The sequence below is a fragment of the Hyperolius riggenbachi genome, chromosome 5 (assembly GCF_040937935.1).
Source record: "Hyperolius riggenbachi isolate aHypRig1 chromosome 5, aHypRig1.pri, whole genome shotgun sequence".
Lineage (NCBI taxonomy): Eukaryota > Metazoa > Chordata > Amphibia > Anura > Hyperoliidae > Hyperolius > Hyperolius riggenbachi.
Window position 1 is genome coordinate 309,813,615 of NC_090650.1, and position 22,753 is coordinate 309,836,367.

Consider the following 22,753-nt stretch of genomic DNA (forward strand, 5'->3'; position numbering starts at 1 on the left):
GCGATACGTCGCCTTAATGGAATAGATGCGATCTATAGCCAGATGAACACTATGATGTATGGGGGTACTGAATACAGGTATATGTGACTAATTTTGAGTAAGATTAAAGTCTATTACTTATATACTTAATGTGTTATCAATAGATATTAGTCCCCCATAGAGATATATGGAGAGGAGGAGTTTTGTATTTAAATGAGTAGTTCCCCATCAGGTCCTCTCTTTTGAACACTTGATTTGATTGGTTACTCTGGTGTATATATATGTGTTGTGTTTGAACATGTATTCAGAACCTGGCAACATGAAGAAGGGCAGGAGCCCGAAACAGCGGACTGTCTTGCCTATTGGTTCTTTTTAATGTGTTTGTTTTTTTGATATTAATAAAACAAGATTTACCCTAAGAGGCAGTGCGGACTTCCACTTTGATGGGTAAATCTCCATAGGCATGAAGAGTACAAACGCATCTGTGATGCAATAGCTCTGACAGATTTATGTTCATATCTTACCCTGCAGTAATAAGAACCATTGTTTACTTCCTAGCAGCCCTCTCACTGGAGCAGCAACTGGTAAGGGGATACCAACACATGACTTTAATTTACTGCAGGAATCTAAGGACTGCAGCAGAGCCTGCTAGCATTACACATGTTACCAGAACAGTCACACTGTGCCATTCCAGCACACTAATAACATAACATGCCAGAAAACACTACAGAGCAATAAAGCAAACGTGCAAGCAATAGCACGTGGAACACCCATTAGGGATAATATCTAAAGCTATTAATTCTAAGTGCCAATGCCAAGATACAGTATATTCTTACAATATGTGTACACGTAATAAATGTCACATATCGGAGTTAGAAAAATACAGTCCACATATTATTGATGAGGTCACTACTGTTACTAGCATCTGTAAATGTGTACAGGTTGGAAAGGGCAAATCCTTGGCCATGGCTTGTTTATGTGAAAATAGTCAAATGTCTGCTACTCCACAAAATGGGATTTCCTCTTCATTTCTTACAGCAAACATAACCTGCTGGTCTATAATCGGGGACGCTAAGGTGTCTCCCCAGACTTCTCTTACGAAGCACCCATCACACATATAACAGCCGAAATGACTGTCTGCAAAGACAAAAGTTGTGTCACTGTATACTGTATATATGCATCCCTGAATGTCTTTCCCAGTATGTTTCAGCAACTGCTGTGAGCAGTATCACACAGAACCTGAGGTGGCTGATAACACTGCGCCTCGGACTTATCTACTCACCCAGTTGTATTAGGCTCTCCTTGTCCCACCTTGTGTGCTGGATAGCTACACCCCTCCCTGAGGCGTACACATGGGGAGGTGGGGGTACAGCAAGGACCCCAGCACACCGGAGTCGTTTACACTAGTACCTCCCACATAATCCGGTTGGGGGGGGGTTATTTTAATATTGATACATTGCCTTTTGCTACTTGAGCAAACATTTATATCTGTACTGCACACGGCTGTCCTTAGGACTCTATATATTACCGTATATACTCGCAAGCAAGCCGAATTTTTGACCCCCAAAAAGTGGGCCAAAAGTTGGGGGGGGGTCGACTTGCTTTCGAAGTCATGTTGGTCCGCGATTGCCCCCCCCCCCCCCCCCCCTCTGCTATTAGCTTACCCGGCGGCTTCCTATATTCCCCTCTCCGTCTCCTGCTCGCCCCGTGTAAATAATTCACAGCAGCTCGCCCCACGGTTGCTGCTGTGTGATGAGGGAGGAAGTTGTAGAGAGCGGTTCCCATAGTAACGGTGATACACATCGCCGCTACAGGAAGCCGCTCTGTCTACGGCTTCCTCCCTCATCACACAGCAGCCGCCGTGGGGCGAGCTACCCATACTGGGGCGCTATACTGAGCACTACCTACCATTTATCATGAGCACTAGCTATACTGGGGCACTATACTAGCTATACTGGGGCACTATACTAGCTATACTGGGCACTTTACTAGCTATACTGAGGCACTACCTACCCATACTGGGCACTATACTAGCTATACTGGGACACATTGGGGGCGAATCACGCGGCCAGCATTTCCTACCCCGGCTTATATGAGGGTCAATCATTTTTTTCCTGGTTTTTCAGGTAAACGTTGGGGGTCGGCTTATATGCGGGTCGGCTTGCTTGCGAGTATATACGGCATGTCTTTCCTCTCAGTACAATATTCGGAAGTTGTTTGCAAAGACACTGTACTAAGCGGGTAGGACCAGCGAAATGCGTAGGTTTTGTGTCTAATGTTATCTTAACCTTTATATCTTGTCTGAAGTAAGATGGTTTTTATCTAATTTACAATTCACCTTCCTGGGATATCTCCTCCCACCTATCTCAGTTTGCCCATAGTTTATGGGTCCCCCTGGTATTGGTATTATATCCAGCTGACTTTTTTGTTGTTTTTCTCGAAAGCGACAGAAAAATACTGAGAAGAAGTTCCTGACTCTGCAAGGAGATGGAATTCTCCATATGTATGTGTCTAGCAAACCACCTTTGTAAGTAGCACTCTTTATAGCCAATATCTAAGTGCTTTAATTACAACACTATATTGGCGCTCTTGGCGTTTCCTTTTGTACTTTTCTTCCAGCCCAGAACCTCTCTTTTGAAGTCACATCCACACAAAGATAAGGATTTCACAATGTCAGCACATAATGACACATCTATGGCACAATCATTCATGCTTGGGAGGGTGGAGGAAAAGAGAGGATATGAAAGGCCAGCAGCAAGATTCATAACTTTTACAATAAATACAATGGGAAAATCGCTGTGGGAGCCAAAGTAGTAAAGTCACAGGCCTCTAAGGAGATGATCTATTCATGCAGTTGTCAGTCTACTTTGACATGGTAGCACTTGATGAAGGTTTCATCCATTCTATGATGCATTGTCCATTGGTTTTCTGCCTGACGGAGTATCCACCAAAAACAAATCAGTTAGTTTCAAGTGAACTTGAGCTTCAATCTAAGCTCCACCTAATCTCTTTGTGGAGAAAATTACGTTTCCATTTCCCAATTATGGTCTTTGCTATCACAGCTGTATAAATCAGTAGTAGCTCAAAGATCTTTTTTTTCCCTGTGGTGCGACATCTATTCCTGGGACAATACGATCTGCTGACTGACCCCCTCAAAATTAGAAATCATCAAATTATCTGCAAAATAAACTGCTTAGAAGATCCATCAGGTCTGAGCTCTCTAAAAGTTAGGATCAGATTTTGGTAGAATCAAAGAAAATCAATGAATTATTAGATTCCGTGGCCGCTATTCAATACACTTTTCTCTTAGGTGATATTCTAACACCTTATCAATAATAATGCCTTTTGAGCCACCAGCAAGAAAAAAAGCATTCAGAATAATTTTCACAGAACTTTTTCACCTAATTTTTGGTATTTTTTTTAGTTGCAGAGGGCTGAGAAGTTATCTAAAAAAAAGATTAAAAAAAAAAATAAATCAGGTGGATTTGCACACACACAGCACCAAAACTAGGCGCCACTACAGAAGTAATGCTATAGTGCGCGGGGCAGGTGAGACGGAGCAGTGCTTTTTCAGCGCTGCTAGATTTGGGCGCAGGCGGCGCCACCATAGACTATAAAGGGAATTACATCTACAGCGGCACTCAGTGAGTAATGTCGGCGCCGTCAGAAGACTGAGCCGAAGTTGCTTAAAAAAACACAATAATTCGGCATTCAGCAATGGCTGGAAGCCGAATTATATCATTCCCCAACATCCATGGCCGCCTGGAGGGGGAATAGTAATTAACACGGCCCGGACTCCAGGAGCAAGATCAGCCATATACCGGCTGTATCCTGCGCCCAAGTCTACCGGTGCCGATTTCAAATCTATGCAGGTGAGGGTCATTCGAGGTCCCAGTGATCACCAACCCCCGAATTACATCCCCCTCCAAGTTGCTACAACTCATGGGGAAAAAAAAAAGTATTGAACGCCGCCGATGATTTGAGCAGCAGCAGGGTGAGCCGTCATGTGGCTTACCCTGCGCCCAGGTCACTGGCGGCATACTAATATCTATGCAAAAAATGATCTCCTCTGAGAAGAAAATTGCATTGAATAAGAGCCTGTGTGTGGCCAGCAGAAGCTTTGCATACTTCCACAGAGGCTGTTGAGAACACAAGGCATGGTAACCATCAACCCCACATGACTGTAAAAACAAATAATGATTGAAAAAAATGACTAATATGCTAATTAGTCCTACTCAGGTGGCAGAAAAATCACAGAAAAAATTAGCAAATCAGTTTGCAGTAATATAGCAGCTACTTGCAGAGTGATTTGAAAGCCCACATTTCCACCTCCACGAATGGAGACTTTTTCACTCATCACTACTAAAACCTTGCCAAACATACCTGTTAGCATACTTACCATATCTGTAACCTAATTTTCTTTCCTCTTAGCTCTACAGTTTTGATTTTGAAATCGACACCTATAAAAACAAAAACAGAAAACAATAATATAGCCATAAAATAGCAAATGGAAGCATAGATAATACATGGGTAACTCCTAGTAGTGACTAAGGTCCTAGTTAACCCCACCCAGATTTTTCATAATTAGTTAAAGGACACCGAAAGTGAGAGGGATATTGAGGTTGACATTTATTTCCCTTTAGACAATGCAAATTACCTGGCTGTCCTGTTAATCCTCTGCGTCTAATACTTTTAGCCATAGACCCTGAACAAGCATGCACATCAGGTGTCTCTGACTGAAGACTGTCTGGATTAGTCCCATGCTTATTTCAGGTATGTGGTCCATATACTATTGCAACCAAAGAGATCAGCAGGATGCTTGCAACTGGTATTAGCTTAAAAAATATATATATATATATGGCCGCCTCCATACCTCAGTTCAGGTGAACTTTAAGGCGAATAAACTATGCCATTACTCAGTTACACAACTTTCCCATTTGAGGCAGCCATTCCAAAGAAATTCCATTTGGAAAGTCAGTCAAGTGACCCAGGATACATTCAGAAAACTGGCGGATCCCAATTTTACCCCTTCTTGCCCTAAATGCCATTTTCCGCAAGCCAACCTTTTTCATGGTGTTTGGGAGTGCAATATCATAAAAAAAACAAAAACTTTTTTAGACTGATGTTGGAAAGTTCATTAAATATGCAAAAGGGACGCACAAATTCACTTTCATTTTTAGGACATCAAGACCAACCGATTGCCGAGAAGCCTCACCATAAGCTATCACCACTGGGACACATTGTCTTGGCAGCAGCCAAAAAAGTTAAAAGAGCGGGGTGTCAGTATTGTGGCAGGCAGAGCAGAGCGTACCGGGTGCAGCAGCCTTGAAAGGTCCGCTTGTGTCCTCGGTCCTTCTATGTCCTCCACTGTCCCCCGCATCATTTATGTCCGCGTCCCCTGTGTTTGAAAATTTAAAGCTGCACTATAATAGCATCTTGCGAGCAGCCGCTCGCATGGATAATACGGCAGCTTCCTGATTCCAGGTCACCTGACTGGTGACGTGCATAGGAAGAGGAAGACACTGAATTGTGGAGCGCACGTCACCAGTCAGGTGACCCGGAATCAGGAAGCTGCCGTATTATCCATGCGAGCGGCTGCTGGCAAGATGCTATTATATTGCAGCTTTGAATTTTCAAACACAGGGGACGTGGACATAAATGATGCGGGGGACAGTGGAGGACATAGAAGGACCGAGGACACAAGCGGACCTTTCTGCCAAGGCTGCTGCACCCGGTAAGCTCTGCCTGCCACAATACTAACACCCCGCACCTGACACCCGGCGTATAAGACGACCCCCGACTTTGCAGAAGATTTTCAGGGTTCAAAAAGTCGTCTTATACGCCGAATATATATATATATATATATATATATATATATATATATATATATATATATATATATATATATATACATACATACATACATATATATATATATATATACATACATACATACATACATACACACACACACGGAAAACAAAACTGGCTGCTGCAAGGGGACTGGCCATTCTTCAACTAGTGAGCATCTCTCAATACTCAGTATGAAGCTATGACCTGACCTCATTCACCACTAGGGTTGACGCGATATACCGGTATTACGATGTATCGCAGTTTGATTGTGCAGGGTAACCATACCATGCACAATCTCAGTTTACCGGTTTTAAGGGGCGGGGCAACCAGGGGCGGGGCGACGCAGCGGGGAGCGCATGAACAGCGGCGGGGATACAAATACTCATTTGCGAGAAGCCAGCTCCCTCCTGAACTATATGTACTTGCTTCATTGTACTTCCTGTTCTTGCATCACATTTCCTTGAAACAGCGCCCCCTGGGTGCTACTACAAGATGATGCAAGAACATGAAGTAGAATGAAGCCCTTACATCGGTGACGGACTTTGCTGCCGGCAAGTAAGTATTTATACCTGCTGCTGCGTCCCTTCTTCCTCCCTCTGGCTCTCTGTGCTGCAGCCACCTGTTTCTGGCTACACCTATCCCTGGCTACCTATGCTGCGAGCACCTTTTAAAGGCTACACCTATCCCTGGCAACCTATACAGCAAGTACCTACTACTGGCTACACCTATCTTTGGCTACCTATGCTGCGAGCACCTTCTACAGGCTACACCTATCCTGCGAGCACCTACTACTGGCTACACCCATCACTGGCTGCCTATGCTGCGAGCACCTACTACTGGCTACACCTATCCTTGGCTACCTATGATGCGAGCACCTTCAACAGGCTACACCTATCCTGCGAGCACCTACTATTGGCTACACAAATCACTGGCTGCCTATGCTGCGAGCACCTACTACTGGCTACACCTATCCTTGGCTACCTATGATGCGAGCACCTTCAACAGGCTACACCTATCCTGCGAGCACCTACTATTGGCTACACAAATCACTGGCTGCCTATGCTGCGAGCACCTACTACTGGCTACACCTATCCCTGGCTACCTATGCTGCGAGCACCTTCTACAGGCTACACCTATCCTGTGAGCACCTACTACTGGCTACATCTATCACTGGCTACCTATGCAGCGAGTACCTACTACTGGCTACACCTATCTTTGGCTACCTATGCTGCGAGCACCTTCTACAGGCTACACCTATCCTGCGAGCACCTACTACTGGCTACACCTCTCTGGCTACCTATGCTGCGAGCACCTACTGCTGGCTACACCTATCTCTGGCTGCCTATGCTGAGAGCACGTACTACTGGCTACACCTATTACTGGCTACCTATGCTGCGAGCACCTTCTACAGGCTACACCTATCCTGCGAGCACCTACTACTGGCTACACCTAACCCTGGCTAGCTATGCTGCGAGCACCTACTACTGGCTACACCTATCCTACGAGCACCTACTACTGGCTACACCTATCACTGGCTGCCTATGCTGCGAGTACCTTCTACAGGCCACACCTATCACTGGCTACTTATGCTGCGTGCACCTACTACTGGCTACACCCATCACTGGCTACCTATGCTGCGAGCACCTTCTACAGCAGTGGTCCTCAAACTAAGGCCCGCGGGCAGAATGTGGCCCCCTGAGGCTTTTTTACCGGCCCCCCACACACACAGAAAATGTATTACTTATAGATGCGGTCAGCTACTTCTTGAAATATTGGTGGTCCTCATATGGAATAACAGTGCTGGCACCACTCATCCACGTGGAAGGCAGAAAGCAGCAATTTCGCTGGTTTTCAATCAAATTCCACATCAGGTGACACTGCTGTCCAATTGGACTGCCGGTTGTCACCTGGATATACTTCACTGTCTGGCCCCCAAAAGACTTCTACATCATTTTATGTATATTCCGGCCCCCCAGCAGTCTGAAGTATGTAGACCCGGCCCTCGACCCAAAATGTTTGGGGACCCCTGTTCTACAGGCTACACCTATCCTGCGAGCACCTACAACTGGCAACACCTGTCCCTGGCTATCTATGCTGCGGCCACCTACTACTGGCTACAGGAGGGGGGGCCATAGGTCCAAATAATTTTACAATACCATATACCGTAATACCGTCATACCGTGGTATTTTTTTTTGACGGTTATCATACCGTGGAATTTCATACCGTTGCAACCCTACTCACCACCTCCTTCTCCTCACTGGTCAGTGCGTAATAAAACATTTCACACATCCCACAGGCTTCATGGTGTGTTTACAAAACCATGTTTTCCCTTGTACATAACCCTGTGCTACATTCAATAAGAAACCACTTCTTACTTTTTTTTTTATTTAACTCAATTATAAAGACACAAGACACTGGTGATGATGTTGGGGAGGGGTAAAGAGTTTTTACACAGTGAGTAGGGATGAAAAGATAAGACCCTGAGCTAAGCTGCAGTGTGGGCCACTGAGTTATTTTCACCAGCAGAGGAAACAGGTGAGATCAACTGATCACCTCTACTTTCACATAGTGAGAATGGCTGGTTAAAGATTTAAAGATGCTTTACTAGGGCTGTATTGCCGTTAAAAAATAACTGTCAGGCAGAAATCAAAATCAATTATTTATTTTTATCTGGTAAACAAGTAATAAGGATGCTATCCAGGCAATCCAAAAGTTAAAAATCACTCTTACTTTTCTTGTCCATAAAAGATCATTCCCCAGTTTCCCTTGCTCTTATTTGGTACATCTGCCACACAAAGGAAGTTGCAGGGCATGCTAGAGTTTCTTTTTCTTCTTCTTCACTTTCCCTTCAGACATAACTAATGCAGCCTGATTAGCTGAAGCCTCTTTCCCTCCCGTTGCCCCCCTCCTACACCTCTGTTCCTCTCTGATTGGCTAATATTTCTCATGCTAAGAAGCTACACAATGACAATGCACTTTCTATTGCAGAGCCGGGTGGGAGTGTCTGAAGACTGGGAGGAGGGCGGGCATTGATAGACAGAGAAAGGGAGGAAATGTCAGAACTGGGTTCAAGATAGACAGAGCCAAAATAGAAAATCCTAAGAAGGATTTTCTTTTTACTATACAAAGATCACTAAAATAAAAATGTGGACAGTGCAATATATGTTATGTAAGCAGAGCAAGTATTTATCTACTTATACATGTGGGTTTTTTTCTGAGATAGTATGGCTGACAGTTCCTCTTTAACATTGAGGGGTCAGGATTTTAAGAAGACCCTTATGCCAGCGCTGCCATGGCGGTAGCTCGCCTGCAGTCTATCCACAGCTGTGAGCTAATTAAACACTTTGACCTAATCTTTGAAACAAAAACACAGAGAAGTGAATTCTTCAGCAACTATATCCAAAATAAAGACTTTTCATTGTGTGCTGGGCAAGAGTTCATTCCGCTTTAAGAAAAGTTTTACATATATTTTTTCTTAATTGAAATGTATTTACTTTGTTTATTTACAGTTAACTCTTTGCCGCAATGGGCACGGATAATTCCAAATCCTTGAGGGCATCATATATCTGGAAATCCCCTTATAGAAAGATCTACCTCCAGGATCTATTTGTACTGTTGAGGGCATAGTTACCTTCATCTCCCTGAGCTAAAAAACAGAGCACATTTCTGTAGGTTTGCTGCTTTTCACGTGATCTACAAATGCTTTCGTTATGTATATGAACTAGGACAGAAAAAATAATGTATCCACAATTTCCAGTGTTGGCTCAGCAAATGTTTCTCTTCTCTGCTCTATCAAATCTGATAACATACAAAGCAGGGAAAATGTATTTTTTTAGATGTGTGAAGAATCGTTTTAGCTTCGGCAACCACTTCCTTTTAAGTCTCTGTTCTTACTTGATGAAAGTGTGGGGTGATGACAATTGCTGTCAATGTGCACAATCACCTTTTATATAAATGTACCTTCCGGTGTAAATTATGGGTAACAAGCGGGTTTAGTAGCGCAGTGGCTCCCAAAAAAATTAAAGAGGTAAAAGACCCACATGGTAAAGCAAAATACACATCGCTGCTCTGTTTTCTGGTGGCCATATTTAGATTCCTGACAAATATGTGTGAGTTTAATTTTAGTCACCAGCTTAAAAGCAACGTCTAGTAGTCATTTCCTCTTAAATATGACTGTTCTTCAGGCTACACATTACTCCTACTTCTGTCTTTCTCAGTACAGCCTGCTCATTAGTGCTAGTTCAGTATACTCAGCTTTGCTGATGTTACAAAGCTCTGGAATGCCTTAAAGAGACACTGAAGCGAAAAAAAAATGATGATATTATGATTTGTATGTGTAGTACAGCTAAGAAAAAAAACATTAAAGGTGCCCATACACTCGTCAGATTGGCAGCAGATAGATAAGAAATGCATCTGATGATCTATCTGATGCGTTTTTAGAACATTTTTTACCAGGATAGAATTCCAATAGATTTCAGTTTGAAATCTATTGAAATTCGATCTGATGGCATTTTTTTTGCCATCAGATTTCCATTAAGGCCAATGCAAACTGATAAGCAATCTCATCAGATCGACCTAAATTTTCCACCCTGCAAGTTCGATGGAAATCCATCGAAATCGATCGAAATCGGCCGTCGATCGGTCGATTGGTCAACCGATTTGCAATCGATCGATCGATCGGTCGGCCAGAAAATCGGCTGAGTGTATGGGCTGCTTAAGATCAGGTACATCAGTCTAATTGTTTCCAGTACAGGAAGAGTTGAGAAACTCCAGTTGTTATCTCTATGCAAAAAAGCTATTAAGCTCTCCGACTAACTTAAGGTGCCCATACACTCGTCAGATTGGCAACAGATAGATAAGAAATGCATCTGATGATCTATCTGATGCGTTTTTAGAACATTTTTTACCAGGATAGAATTCCAATAGATTTCAGTTTGAAATCTATTGGAATTCTATCTGATGGCATTTTTTTGCCATCAGATTTCCATTAAGGACAATGCAAACTGATAAGCAATCTCATCAGATCGACCTAAATTTTCCATCCTGCCAGCTCGATGGAAATCCATCGAAATCAATCGAAATCGGCCATCGATCGGTCGATTGGCCAACCGATTTGCAAACGATCGATCGGTCGGCCAGAAAATCGGCTGAGTGTATGGGCCCCTTTAGTCGTGGAGAGGGCTGTTATCTGACTTTTATTATCACAACTGTAATTTACTGTTTACTTTTCCTCTGCTAGAGGAGAGTTCATTACTTCACAGACTGCTCTGAAAGACTCATTTTGAATGCTGAGTGTTGTGTAATCTGCACATATTATAGAATAATGCAATGTTAGAAAAAGCACTATATACCTGAAAATAAAAATATGAGAATATTTTCTTTGCTGCTAATCTTCTAGTAATTATTCATAGTACACAACCAATTCATTATATCATATTTTTTTTCGCTTCAGTGTCTCTTTAAATGACATCCGAGCTAAAAATAAACTGATGAGAAAAACAATTGTATCTTTGTTTTTTTAGATATCCCACAGTTTTATTTTATATTTAAATCTATTTTTTACGTTTTTAATTGTTTCACTGTCTCTGCTCAAGGACACCTTCATTGAAGTATGCTAGGGCTCAAATCTATGAATTATTGACCCTTTAACTCTTTCAGGCAGAGAAAGAAAAAAAAAAAAAAAAAAAAGGAACACAGCCTAGTTATTTGTATGCATACACATAATCTATCGTCATGTCACATCGGTTGTCATTTAAAGTGAACCTAAAGTCTGCCCAAAAAAATGAGATTAACTCACCTGGGGCTTCCCTGCCCCCTGCAGCTGATCGGTGCCCTCGCAGCTCCGCTCCGATGGTCCAGGACCCGCCGGCGGACCCTTCCGGTGTGGCCGTCACCGGCCGACAGGCATGGGAACGCGAGTGATTGTTCGCGTTCCCAGCCTGTATATCACCCCCCTATGCTGCTATTGCGGTCTCCTGGCCGCAAAAGCAGCATAGGGGGTGATATACAGGCTGGGAACGCGAACAATCACTTGCGTTCCCATGCCTGTCGGCCGGTGACGGCCGAACCGGAAGTGTTCGCCGGCGGGTCCTGGACCATTGGAGCGGAGCTGCGTGGGCACCGATCGGCTGCAGGGGGCTGAGGGAAGCCCCAGGTGAGTTCATCTCATTTTTTTGGGCAGACTTTAGGTTCACTTTAAGACTGACTTATGGAAAATACCATTGTTGCCATGTGTGGGCAAGTTGTGAGAGTTAAAAACTCTAGGGCAGTCATCTTTGTTTACATAATTGGTAATTTAGGCAAAAGAACCATAACTATCATCCTTCTTCTTAATTTACTGTTTAGGGCCCAATACACAAAAAGCCAGCAATTTTACAGGTCCCAACACCATTTCTCCCTGTTTGTCGATAGCAACCAGTGTGGAATTGTCTGTTCTTATCAGAGGATAATTTCACTCTAAAAAAGGTACACACACGTCCAACAGAGTGCATGATCAACACTTTGACATAACCGACCCAACAACAAACCATTTACAGGTCTTGTATATTCCGTGCACCAACCGAGCGACTAATTAACATATGGCGTGTGCAAGCAAAACAACGGACTGCATGACATGTCCACATTTAAAACAAGTACATCGTTCAAACGACTTTATACGCATAGCCAACTGCACAATTAGCTCGACAGTCAATTGAGTTGATCCACCAGATGAAGTGTGCAAACAACCTGTTATCAGTCGCTTGTTTAGAGTCATTTGCCATACATACACATGCCTAATTATCATCCAACAGACCAAAAATAGACAACAATCAGGGGGTTTAGTTGAGCGTATGGGCCTTAAAATGTCAGCGTTGCAAGTAATGTTTTCTATATTGCTAGTTCTTGACTTGACTTCCTTGAAAGAACAATCACAAGTAAGACCGGCACCACTGGAGATGAATAGTATCAATAAGCTCTTTTAATCACACAAACATGGCTTCAGCAAGACAGACGCTGTTTCGGGTATAGCCCTTTCTCAAGTTGCAATAACCTACAAATAACACCACTACATGTGTCCTTAAGTATCCCTCCCCCACTAAAAACACCAATCGGTGTCCTGCTGGGCGGGGTGTAGCATGGCGGACCTGATGGGGAACAGACAACTTAATATGCAAATCACATTGGGGAGACATAACTTCCATTTACCTGTCACCTGTAGCGAACGACAATCAAGACAACTACGTCATCACCCCTCCTCCCCGTGCGCCGCATCCATCAAGCAGCGGCAGCACGCAGGGGGCAGGCACCATGCGTATCGATGGAGCGCAACACTGCGCTCCATCAAAAGGCCCGAACTTCCGGAACAACCGGAAGAAACCTCCACTTAGCACGCAGAGTCCGATGGTCACTAGGCAACAAGCCTGAGTGTACACAATCGGGCTCAGCAGCTTGATACTATGCGTGCGCCCAGTCCACAGCCTAGGAAACGCCACTTGCCGCCATAAAAACGTAGAAAAACGTGAAAAAGTCCGGCCACAAAATAAATACTGTGGACACAGGACATATCAAGCGAAAAGGCATACAAGAACGTAAATATCCCGACTTAGGACAAGGCGCACGCTAGATACAAGAATCAAGAACCCAAAAATTAAGAAAAATATAAATGTATGGAGAACTATATAAAAAAAAAAAAGGGGGAAATAAGAATCCAATAACCCAAAAATTAGATCAAAATATAAAAATATTATGTCAGGCAAATGGATCAATGTCACACCATGTGTCAGGATGGCAATACATACCACCCAGAAGAAACCTCAATCAGGACGGCCATACACACCACCCAGGGGAACCTAAAAACACAAAAGAGCAATAGGTATATGAAAATTGCAACATCACAAAATAATATACAATAATAAAATGATGGTGAAAAAGGCAAGGTAATAAGAATATCACACAGCTGACATTAAGTTAACGGTTATGGACACAAAAACCCAGATCGTACTCCCGATTCATACCCTTAGGTTCTAATGTGTCCAGCTTTCTAATCCAAGCTGCCTCTCTTTTCAATAATGCCGTTTCTCTATTACCCCCTTGCCAGTTGACGGGGACAGAGTCAATAACTGTCACCCTCAACTGCGACACTGAGTGTCCCTTTAAGGCAAAATGTTCGGAGACAGACTGACCCCGCACTTTGTTACGGATCGCAGACTTATGGGACGAAATACGGTCCTTCAACCGCTGGGTAGTCATACCCACATACCCAAGGCCACAAGGGCACTTGAGTAAGTAGACCACAAAACTGGAATCACACGTATACCGTCGATTAAGAAAAAAAGTTGTGCCTTGGGATGGATGTGTGAATCTGTTGCCTTTAAGCACCATCCCACACATATGGCATCCCAGGCATGGAAACATACCAGCATGTTTGCTGCTGACCTGTGCATTTTTTTGGGTCAATTTGTCACGGATCGTCGGTGCCCTTTTGAACGACATAATGGGGGGAAAACGAAATTCAGGAACGAATGGAAATCCCTCAGTGAGGATCCTCCAGTGCCTGCGGATCACTCGCGATACTGCGTCACTGCAGGCACTGAAGGTCGACACAAATGGAATGCGTGGGCCAATCTGTCTCCGCCTCCCACCAACACGAGGCACAAACGTAGATGGGGGATAGCCCCTCCTGCGGAACTTCAACGTCATTTGTTCTTTCTGGAAACAACATCTAGACTCGTCACTGACTATTTTGTCCACCCTACCTAACTGGCTAAGTGGAATGCTGTTTTTGGTACCTGTTGGATGAAAACTTCTATAATGCAAAAGTGAGTTGCGATCAGTATCTTTGGTATAAAGGTCAGTGGAGAGTCGGTCACCCACCCTGATGACCAACGTATCCAAAAACGAAATAGACACTGGATCATGGTGGGACGTCAGTCGTATAAAGGGACACGAGTCATGCATCTGGGTCACAAAATCCATAAGGGTCGAACGGGGCCCCCTCCAAATGCAAAAGATATCGTCAATAAAACGCCACCAGCATAGTGAATGCTGGTGGAACAAGGAATTACCATAAACAAAGGCCTCTTCATAGAGGCCCATGTATAAATTTGCATAGGAGGGAGCCACGTTCGACCCCATGGCGGTCCCACGTAGCTGTAAGTAGAACTGTCCCCCTAACTCAAAATAGTTACATTGAAGTACAACCTGTAATAGCCTAGTGCAAAACATCCTCTGCTGAACCGTCAGATCTGTACGAGTCATGAGAAACCAGTCTACGGCCTCCACACCCCCATCATGTGGGATGGAGGTGTAGAGGCTCTCGACGTCAAAGGTCACCAGGAGGACATCCTCCCCAGGGAGTGTGACACCACTCAACTTTTCCAAAAACATAGAAGTGTCTCTCAGGTATGAAGGGGTGGCCTGGACTAATGGCTGAAGAATAGAATCCAAAAATTTGGCCAATGGTACAAAGATTGAGCCAACACCAGCCACAATGGGTCGGCCAGGAGGATTCATTAAACACTTGTGAATTTTAGGGAGGGTGTATAATTTTGGTGTCACTGGGTAGTCTTCCCTGAGAAACTTAAAAAGTCCCTGGTCTATGATACCCTTCTTAAGAGCGTCAGTCAGGAGGTCATCTACTTTCTTGCGGATCCACACAAGCGGATCTCCTGGTATGGGCTGATAAACTCCCTGGTCAGATAACTGTCTCATAATCTCTGCCACATACATGTCTGTGTCCATCACCACCACAACCCCACCCTTATCGGCAGGGCGGATGGTGATGGACACATCCTGCTGCAATGAAGACAACGCCCCTTTCTCTAGCTTAGTAAGATTCTGAGGTACAAAAAAACCACCCTTTTTACTCCCCTCCTCTATATTTTTGATATCCCCCTGCACTTTGGAAACAAAATTATCTATGATGGGGTGACTCGGTGGTAGGAAAGAACTAGGGTTTCTGAAGCCCATGGCTTTGAGTCTGAAGCAACCATCATCCTCATTGTATCTATTGGATGGAAAGGGGGGTAAACATGCAAAAAAGTGTTTTAGCCGTTGCAGCAGGATGTGTCCATCACCATCCGCCCTGCCGATAAGGGTGGGGTTGTGGTGGTGATGGACACAGACATGTATGTGGCAGAGATTATGAGACAGTTATCTGACCAGGGAGTTTATCAGCCTATACCAGGAGATCCGCTTGTGTGGATCCGCAAGAAAGTAGATGACCTCCTGACTGACGCTCTTAAGAAGGGTATCATAGACCAGGGACTTTTTAAGTTTCTCAGGGAAGACTACCCAGTGACACCAAAATTATACACCCTCCCTAAAATTCACAAGTGTTTAATGAATCCTCCTGGCCGACCCATTGTGGCTGGTGTTGGCTCAATCTTTGTACCATTGGCCAAATTTTTGGATTCTATTCTTCAGCCATTAGTCCAGGCCACCCCTTCATACCTGAGAGACACTTCTATGTTTTTGGAAAAGTTGAGTGGTGTCACACTCCCTGGGGAGGATGTCCTCCTGGTGACCTTTGACGTCGAGAGCCTCTACACCTCCATCCCACATGATGGGGGTGTGGAGGCCGTAGACTGGTTTCTCATGACTCGTACAGATCTGACGGTTCAGCAGAGGATGTTTTGCACTAGGCTATTACAGGTTGTACTTCAATGTAACTATTTTGAGTTTGGGGGACAGTTCTACTTACAGCTACGTGGGACCGCCATGGGGTCGAATGTGGCTCCCTCCTATGCAAATTTATACATGGGCCTCTATGAAGAGGCCTTTGTTTATGGTAATTCCTTGTTCCACCAGCATTCACTATGCTGGTGGCGTTTTATTGACGATATCTTTTGCATTTGGAGGGGGCCCCGTTCGACCCTTATGGATTTTGTGACCCAGATGCATGACTCGTGTCCCTTTATACGACTGACGTCCCACCATGATCCAGTGTCTATTTCGTTTTTGGATACGTTGGTCATCAGGGTGGGTGACCGACTCTCCACTGACCTTTATACCAAAGATACTGATCGCAACTCACTTTTGCATTATAGAAGTTTTCATCCAACAGGTACCAAAAACAGCATTCCACTTAGCCAGTTAGGTAGGGTGGACAAAATAGTCAGTGACGAGTCTAGATGTTGTTTCCAGAAAGAACAAATGACGTTGAAGTTCCGCAGGAGGGGCTATCCCCCATCTACGTTTGTGCCTCGTGTTGGTGGGAGGCGGAGACAGATTGGCCCACGCATTCCATTTGTGTCGACCTTCAGTGCCTGCAGTGACGCAGTATCGCGAGTGATCCGCAGGCACTGGAGGATCCTCACTGAGGGATTTCCATTCGTTCCTGAATTTCGTTTTCCCCCCATTATGTCGTTCAAAAGGGCACCGACGATCCGTGACAAATTGACCCAAAAAAATGCACAGGTCAGCAGCAAACATGCTGGTATGTTTCCATGCCTGGGATGCCATATGTGTGGGATGGTGCTTAAAGGCAACAGGTTCACACATCCATCCCAAGGCACAACTTTTTTTCTTAATCGACGGTATACGTGTGATTCCAGTTTTGTGGTCTACTTACTCAAGTGCCCTTGTGGCCTTGGGTATGTGGGTATGACTACCCAGCGGTTGAAGGACCGTATTTCGTCCCATAAGTCTGCGATCCGTAACAAAGTGCGGGGTCAGTCTGTCTCCGAACATTTTGCCTTAAAGGGACACTCAGTGTCGCAGTTGAGGGTGACAGTTATTGACTCTGTCCCCGTCAACTGGCAAGGGGGTAATAGAGAAACGGCATTATTGAAAAGAGAGGCAGCTTGGATTAGAAAGCTGGACACATTAGAACCTAAGGGTATGAATCGGGAGTACGATCTGGGTTTTTGTGTCCATAACCGTTAACTTAATGTCAGCTGTGTGATATTCTTATTACCTTGCCTTTTTCACCATCATTTTATTATTGTATATTATTTTGTGATGTTGCAATTTTCATATACCTATTGCTCTTTTGTGTTTTTAGGTTCCCCTGGGTGGTGTGTATGGCCGTCCTGATTGAGGTTTCTTCTGGGTGGTATGTATTGCCATCCTGACACATGGTGTGACATTGATCCATTTGCCTGACATAATATTTTTATATTTTGATCTAATTTTTGGGTTATTGGATTCTTATTTCCCCCTTTTTTTTTTATATAGTTCTCCATACATTTATATTTTTCTTAATTTTTGGGTTCTTGATTCTTGTATCTAGCGTGCGCCTTGTCCTAAGTCGGGATATTTACGTTCTTGTATGCCTTTTCGCTTGATATGTCCTGTGTCCACAGTATTTATTTTGTGGCCGGACTCTTTTTCACGTTTTTCTACGTTTTTATGGCGGCAAGTGGCGTTTCCTAGGCTGTGGACTGGGCGCACGCATAGTATCAAGCTGCTGAGCCCGATTGTGTACACTCAGGCTTGTTGCCTAGTGACCATCGGACTCTGCGTGCTTTAGATTGTAAGCCTCTGGCAGGGCCATCCTCCCTAATGTATCCATCTTGATTATGCAATCTTACTCACAACCACCCTTCTTGTAGACTCGAACAGTCTCTATCTTGACCTATGACACTGTATTGTTATCAAATCATTTGCATGATCTTGTTTTGTTGTGAGTTTCCGTATGTTCTACCTGTATGTTAACCCATTTATCTATTGTGCAGCGCTGCGTAATATGTTGGCGCTTTATAAATACAATAAATAATAATAATAATAATAAGTGGAGGTTTCTTCCGGTTGTTCCGGAAGTTCGGGCCTTTTGATGGAGCGCAGTGTTGCGCTCCATCGATACGCATGGTGCCTGCCCCCTGCGTGCTGCCGCTGCTTGATGGATGCGGCGCACGGGGAGGAGGGGTGATGACGTAGTTGGAGGAGGATGCCGGCTCTCATTGCGCGTGTCTTGATTGTCGTTCGCTACAGGTGACAGGTAAATGGAAGTTATGTCTCCCCAATGTGATTTGCATATTAAGTTGTCTGTTCCCCATCAGGTCCGCCATGCTACACCCCGCCCAGCAGGACACCGATTGGTGTTTTTAGTGGGGGAGGGATACTTAAGGACACATGTAGTGGTGTTATTTGTAGGCTATTGCAATTTGAGAAAGGGCTATGCCCGAAACAGCGTCTGTCTTGCTGAAGCCATGTTTGTGTGATTAAAAGAGCTTATTGATACTATTCATCTCCAGTGGTGCCGGTCTTACTTGTGATTGGACTGTTGTTGGTCTCTAATGGCACAGAGGCCTTGACCGTGGCACACGTCAAGTTTACCTCATTATTGGTGCTCCTCCTGAAAGTTTTTGTTTCTTGAAAGAACAGACAGAAAATGTATTTTAACTTTTCTGTTATTATTATTATTATTGATTTATAAAGCGCCAACATATTCCGTGGCGCTGTACAAAGTAAGAAACAAACATGGGGTACATAATACAGACAGTGGTGTACACTAGTATACAAGATACATAATTAGTGACAAAATACAAAAAATTATACAGCATACAGAATACAAAATGCAGAAGCGGTAATGACAGTGATAAAAGTAACATGATAAAAATGTATAATGATTTCCAAGACACAAAAGGGGGAGAGAGCCCTGCCCTTGCGGGCTTACAATCTAAAAAGAATTGGGGGAAACAAGAGGAGGGGTAGTATACGATAAAATATATAAAGGCAGTGTGTTTTAGGATACCTAGGAGTGCAATTTGGTTTTAGGACAAAGGGAAGTGGCTTAAGGTAGCGCATATGCTTGTCGGAACAAATGAGTTTTTAGAGAGCGTTTAAAAGTAACAAAGGTTGGCGAGTGACGGATGTGTTGTGGGAGGGCATTCCAGAGAAGGGGTGAAGCGCATGCAAAATCTTGTAAGCGTGAATGTGAGGAGGTGATTCTAGAGGAGGACAACAGAAGATCATGTGCAGATCTGAGATTGCGATTGGGTTTGTATCTGGAAATTAGTGAGGATATGTACCGGGGAAAGAGATTGTGGAGAGCTTTGTAGGTTAGGAGTTTGAACTGGATCCTCTGGTTAATTGGCAGCCAGTGAAGAGCTTGACAGAGAGGGTCAGCAGAGGAAGACCGAGAAGAAAGATAAATGAGACGAGCAGCTGAGTTCAATTACAGACTGGAGCGGGGCCAGTTTGTTAGAAGGTAGTCCACAAAGTAGTATGTTGCAGTAGTCCAGACGAGAAATTATAAATGCATGTATTAACATTTTGGTTGTGTCTTGAGTGAGAAAGGGACGGATGCGAGATATATTTTTGAGTTGGAGATGGCAGGAGCTGGTTATGGAGTTAAGATGAGGAATAAAAGAGAGAGAGGAGTAGAATATTACCCCCAAACACCGTGCTTTGGGAACTGAAGTTATGGGAGTGTTAACATTTATAGTTACTTCAGGCAGAGAGGTGGCCAGAGACGGTGGAAAAATTATTAGTCCTGTTTTAGGCCCGGTTCACATTAGCGGCTGCTATCCGGAATCGCCGTGCCGGAGCCGTGCCGGAGCCGGACCGCATGCGGACCGGACGAAACGGACGCACGGCATAGCAATGAAAGTCTATGCGACCGTTCACATGCGTCCGTTTCGTCCGGACCGGAGCCGGACCGGATCCGGACTCCGGCGTCCGTTCCAACATGCGCTATTTTTTGGTCCGGCTGGTCCGGCTGACGTATCCGGACCGGAGCCGGAATGTTGCATCCGGCCAATGGAAACCAATGAGAACCGGAGAGCGCACAACACACTGGCTATAAAAACCGGATGTTGTACCACACTTCCTATGCTGACTCTATGGTATGGTGGCCATTTTGGATGGGGACCACATGGCACCAGCGTTCACAGAGTGGAGCAGCAGTGACTTCATGCTGGAGCTCTTTGGCAGCAATATGGAGCAGGATCTGTCTGATAGCGAGGGGGTGAGGCCCTACACATCAGAAGACCTCATCCTACAGGTGCAGCAGGTACCAGCCCTGTGGGACAAGGGGGATGCGGACCACAGCAACATCAAAAAATGCAGAGGCCTGTGGAAAAAAATTGCCAAGCTGTATGTGGAGGACTTTGAGAACTTGAGCAAGAGACAGCAAGGCACAGAGGGTATGTTGACTAGAAGTTTTTTGGGGGGGGGCTTGTGGTTTAAGCTTGTGATGTATTCAACTTTTGCTATGGATTTGTGTCACCCACGTGTTGCCCACCCACCCGTGGCCCACCCACCTGTTCCCCACCCACCTGTACCCCACCTGTGATGTATCCCACCCACCTGTACCCCACCTGTGATGTATCCCACCTGTGATGTATCCCACCCACCTGTACCCCACCTGTGCTGTATCCCACCCACCTGTGATGTATCACACCCACCTGTACCCCACCTGTGATGTATCCCACCTGTGATGTATCCCACCCACCAGTACCCCACCTGTGATGTATCCCACCCACCTCTACCCCACCTGTGATGTATCCCACCCACCTGTACCCCACCTGTGATGTATCCCACCTGTGATGTATCCCACCCACCAGTACCCCACCTGTGATGTATCCCACCCACCTCTACCCCACCTGTGATGTATCCCACCCACCTGTACCCCACCTGTGATGTATCCCACCTGTGATGTATCCCACCCACCTGTACCCCACCTGTGCTGTATCCCACCCACCTGTGATGTATCACACCCACCTGTACCCCACCTGTGATGTATCCCACCTGTGATGTATCCCACCTGTGATGTATCCCACCCACCTGTGATGTATCCCACCCACCTGTACCCCACCTGTGATGTATCCCACCCACCTGTACCCCACCTGTGATGTATCCCACCCACCTCTACCCCACCTGTGATGTATCCCACCCACCTCTACCCCACCTGTGATGTATCCCACCCACCTCTACCCCACCTGTGATGTATCCCACCCACCTCTACCCCACCTGTGATGTATCCCACCCACCTCTACCCCACCTGTGATGTATCCCACCTGTGATGTATCCCACCCACCTGTACCCCACCTGTGATGTATCCCACCCACCTGTACCCCACCTGTGATGTATCCCACCCACCTCTACCCCACCTGTGATGTATCCCACCCACCTCTACCCCACCTGTGATGTATCCCACCCACCTCTACCCCACCTGTGATGTATCCCACCCACCTCTACCCCACCTGTGATGTATCCCACCTGTGATGTATCCCACCCACCTGTACCCCACCTGTGCTGTATCCCACCCACCTGTGCTGTATCCCACCCACCTGTGATGTATTCCACCCACCTGCGATGTACCCCACCTGTGCACATAAAACATACACAATGACCAATTATTATACATCAATTTATTGTAAAAAATTAATACATTTAAAATCACTCAAACTTGAAACTCCAAAATAAACACATTTCAACAAAACATATTAAAAACCAAACATTCACCCTCGTCCAGGTGGTGTGGTAAAATAAAGTCTCAGTTGGTCCCTGTTCCGCAGTGACACTACGCTTGGCCTGGTTGCATACCTCCGCAGGGGCATTAGTGGAAGCACATTCGGGGGTTCCGGAGTCTCTCTTTCCTCCTGCCGCACAAAGTTGTGGAGGATGCATGCTGCCTTCACCACGACAACTGCGTTGCCCGGTTTCAGCAGCATGGGCGTGTGGAACACCCTCCACTTTGACACCAGGATCCCAAATGTGCACTCCACCATTCTCCTTGCACGGCTCAACCGAGCATTGAAGTGTAGCTGGCTGGCATCAAGTCCCCTGTCTGGGTACGGACGCATTACATGGTCGGACAGGGCGAAGGCCTCGTCCCCCACAAACACATAGGGGTAGGCCGGTGCCCTTGTCCCAGGCCAGGGTCTGTCACGGGGGAGACGCAGTCTGCCTTCCTCCATCAGCCGGCAAAGGGTCGTACGCTGGAAAATTCCAGAGTCATTGGAACTACCGTACGACCCCACATCCACGTACACA

General features: G+C 45.2%; 1 protein-coding gene across 1 annotated transcript in view; it reads right to left on the reverse strand.

Annotated features, from left to right (window-relative positions):
• Positions 1-22,753, reverse strand: part of RAB12 (RAB12, member RAS oncogene family) — a 76,861-nt gene that overhangs the window by 25,730 nt on the left and 28,378 nt on the right. The window contains exon 2 of the mRNA XM_068237201.1: positions 4,379-4,439. Within this exon, the coding sequence (XP_068093302.1) occupies positions 4,379-4,439 (61 nt within the window). The remainder of the gene's footprint in view (positions 1-4,378; positions 4,440-22,753) is intronic.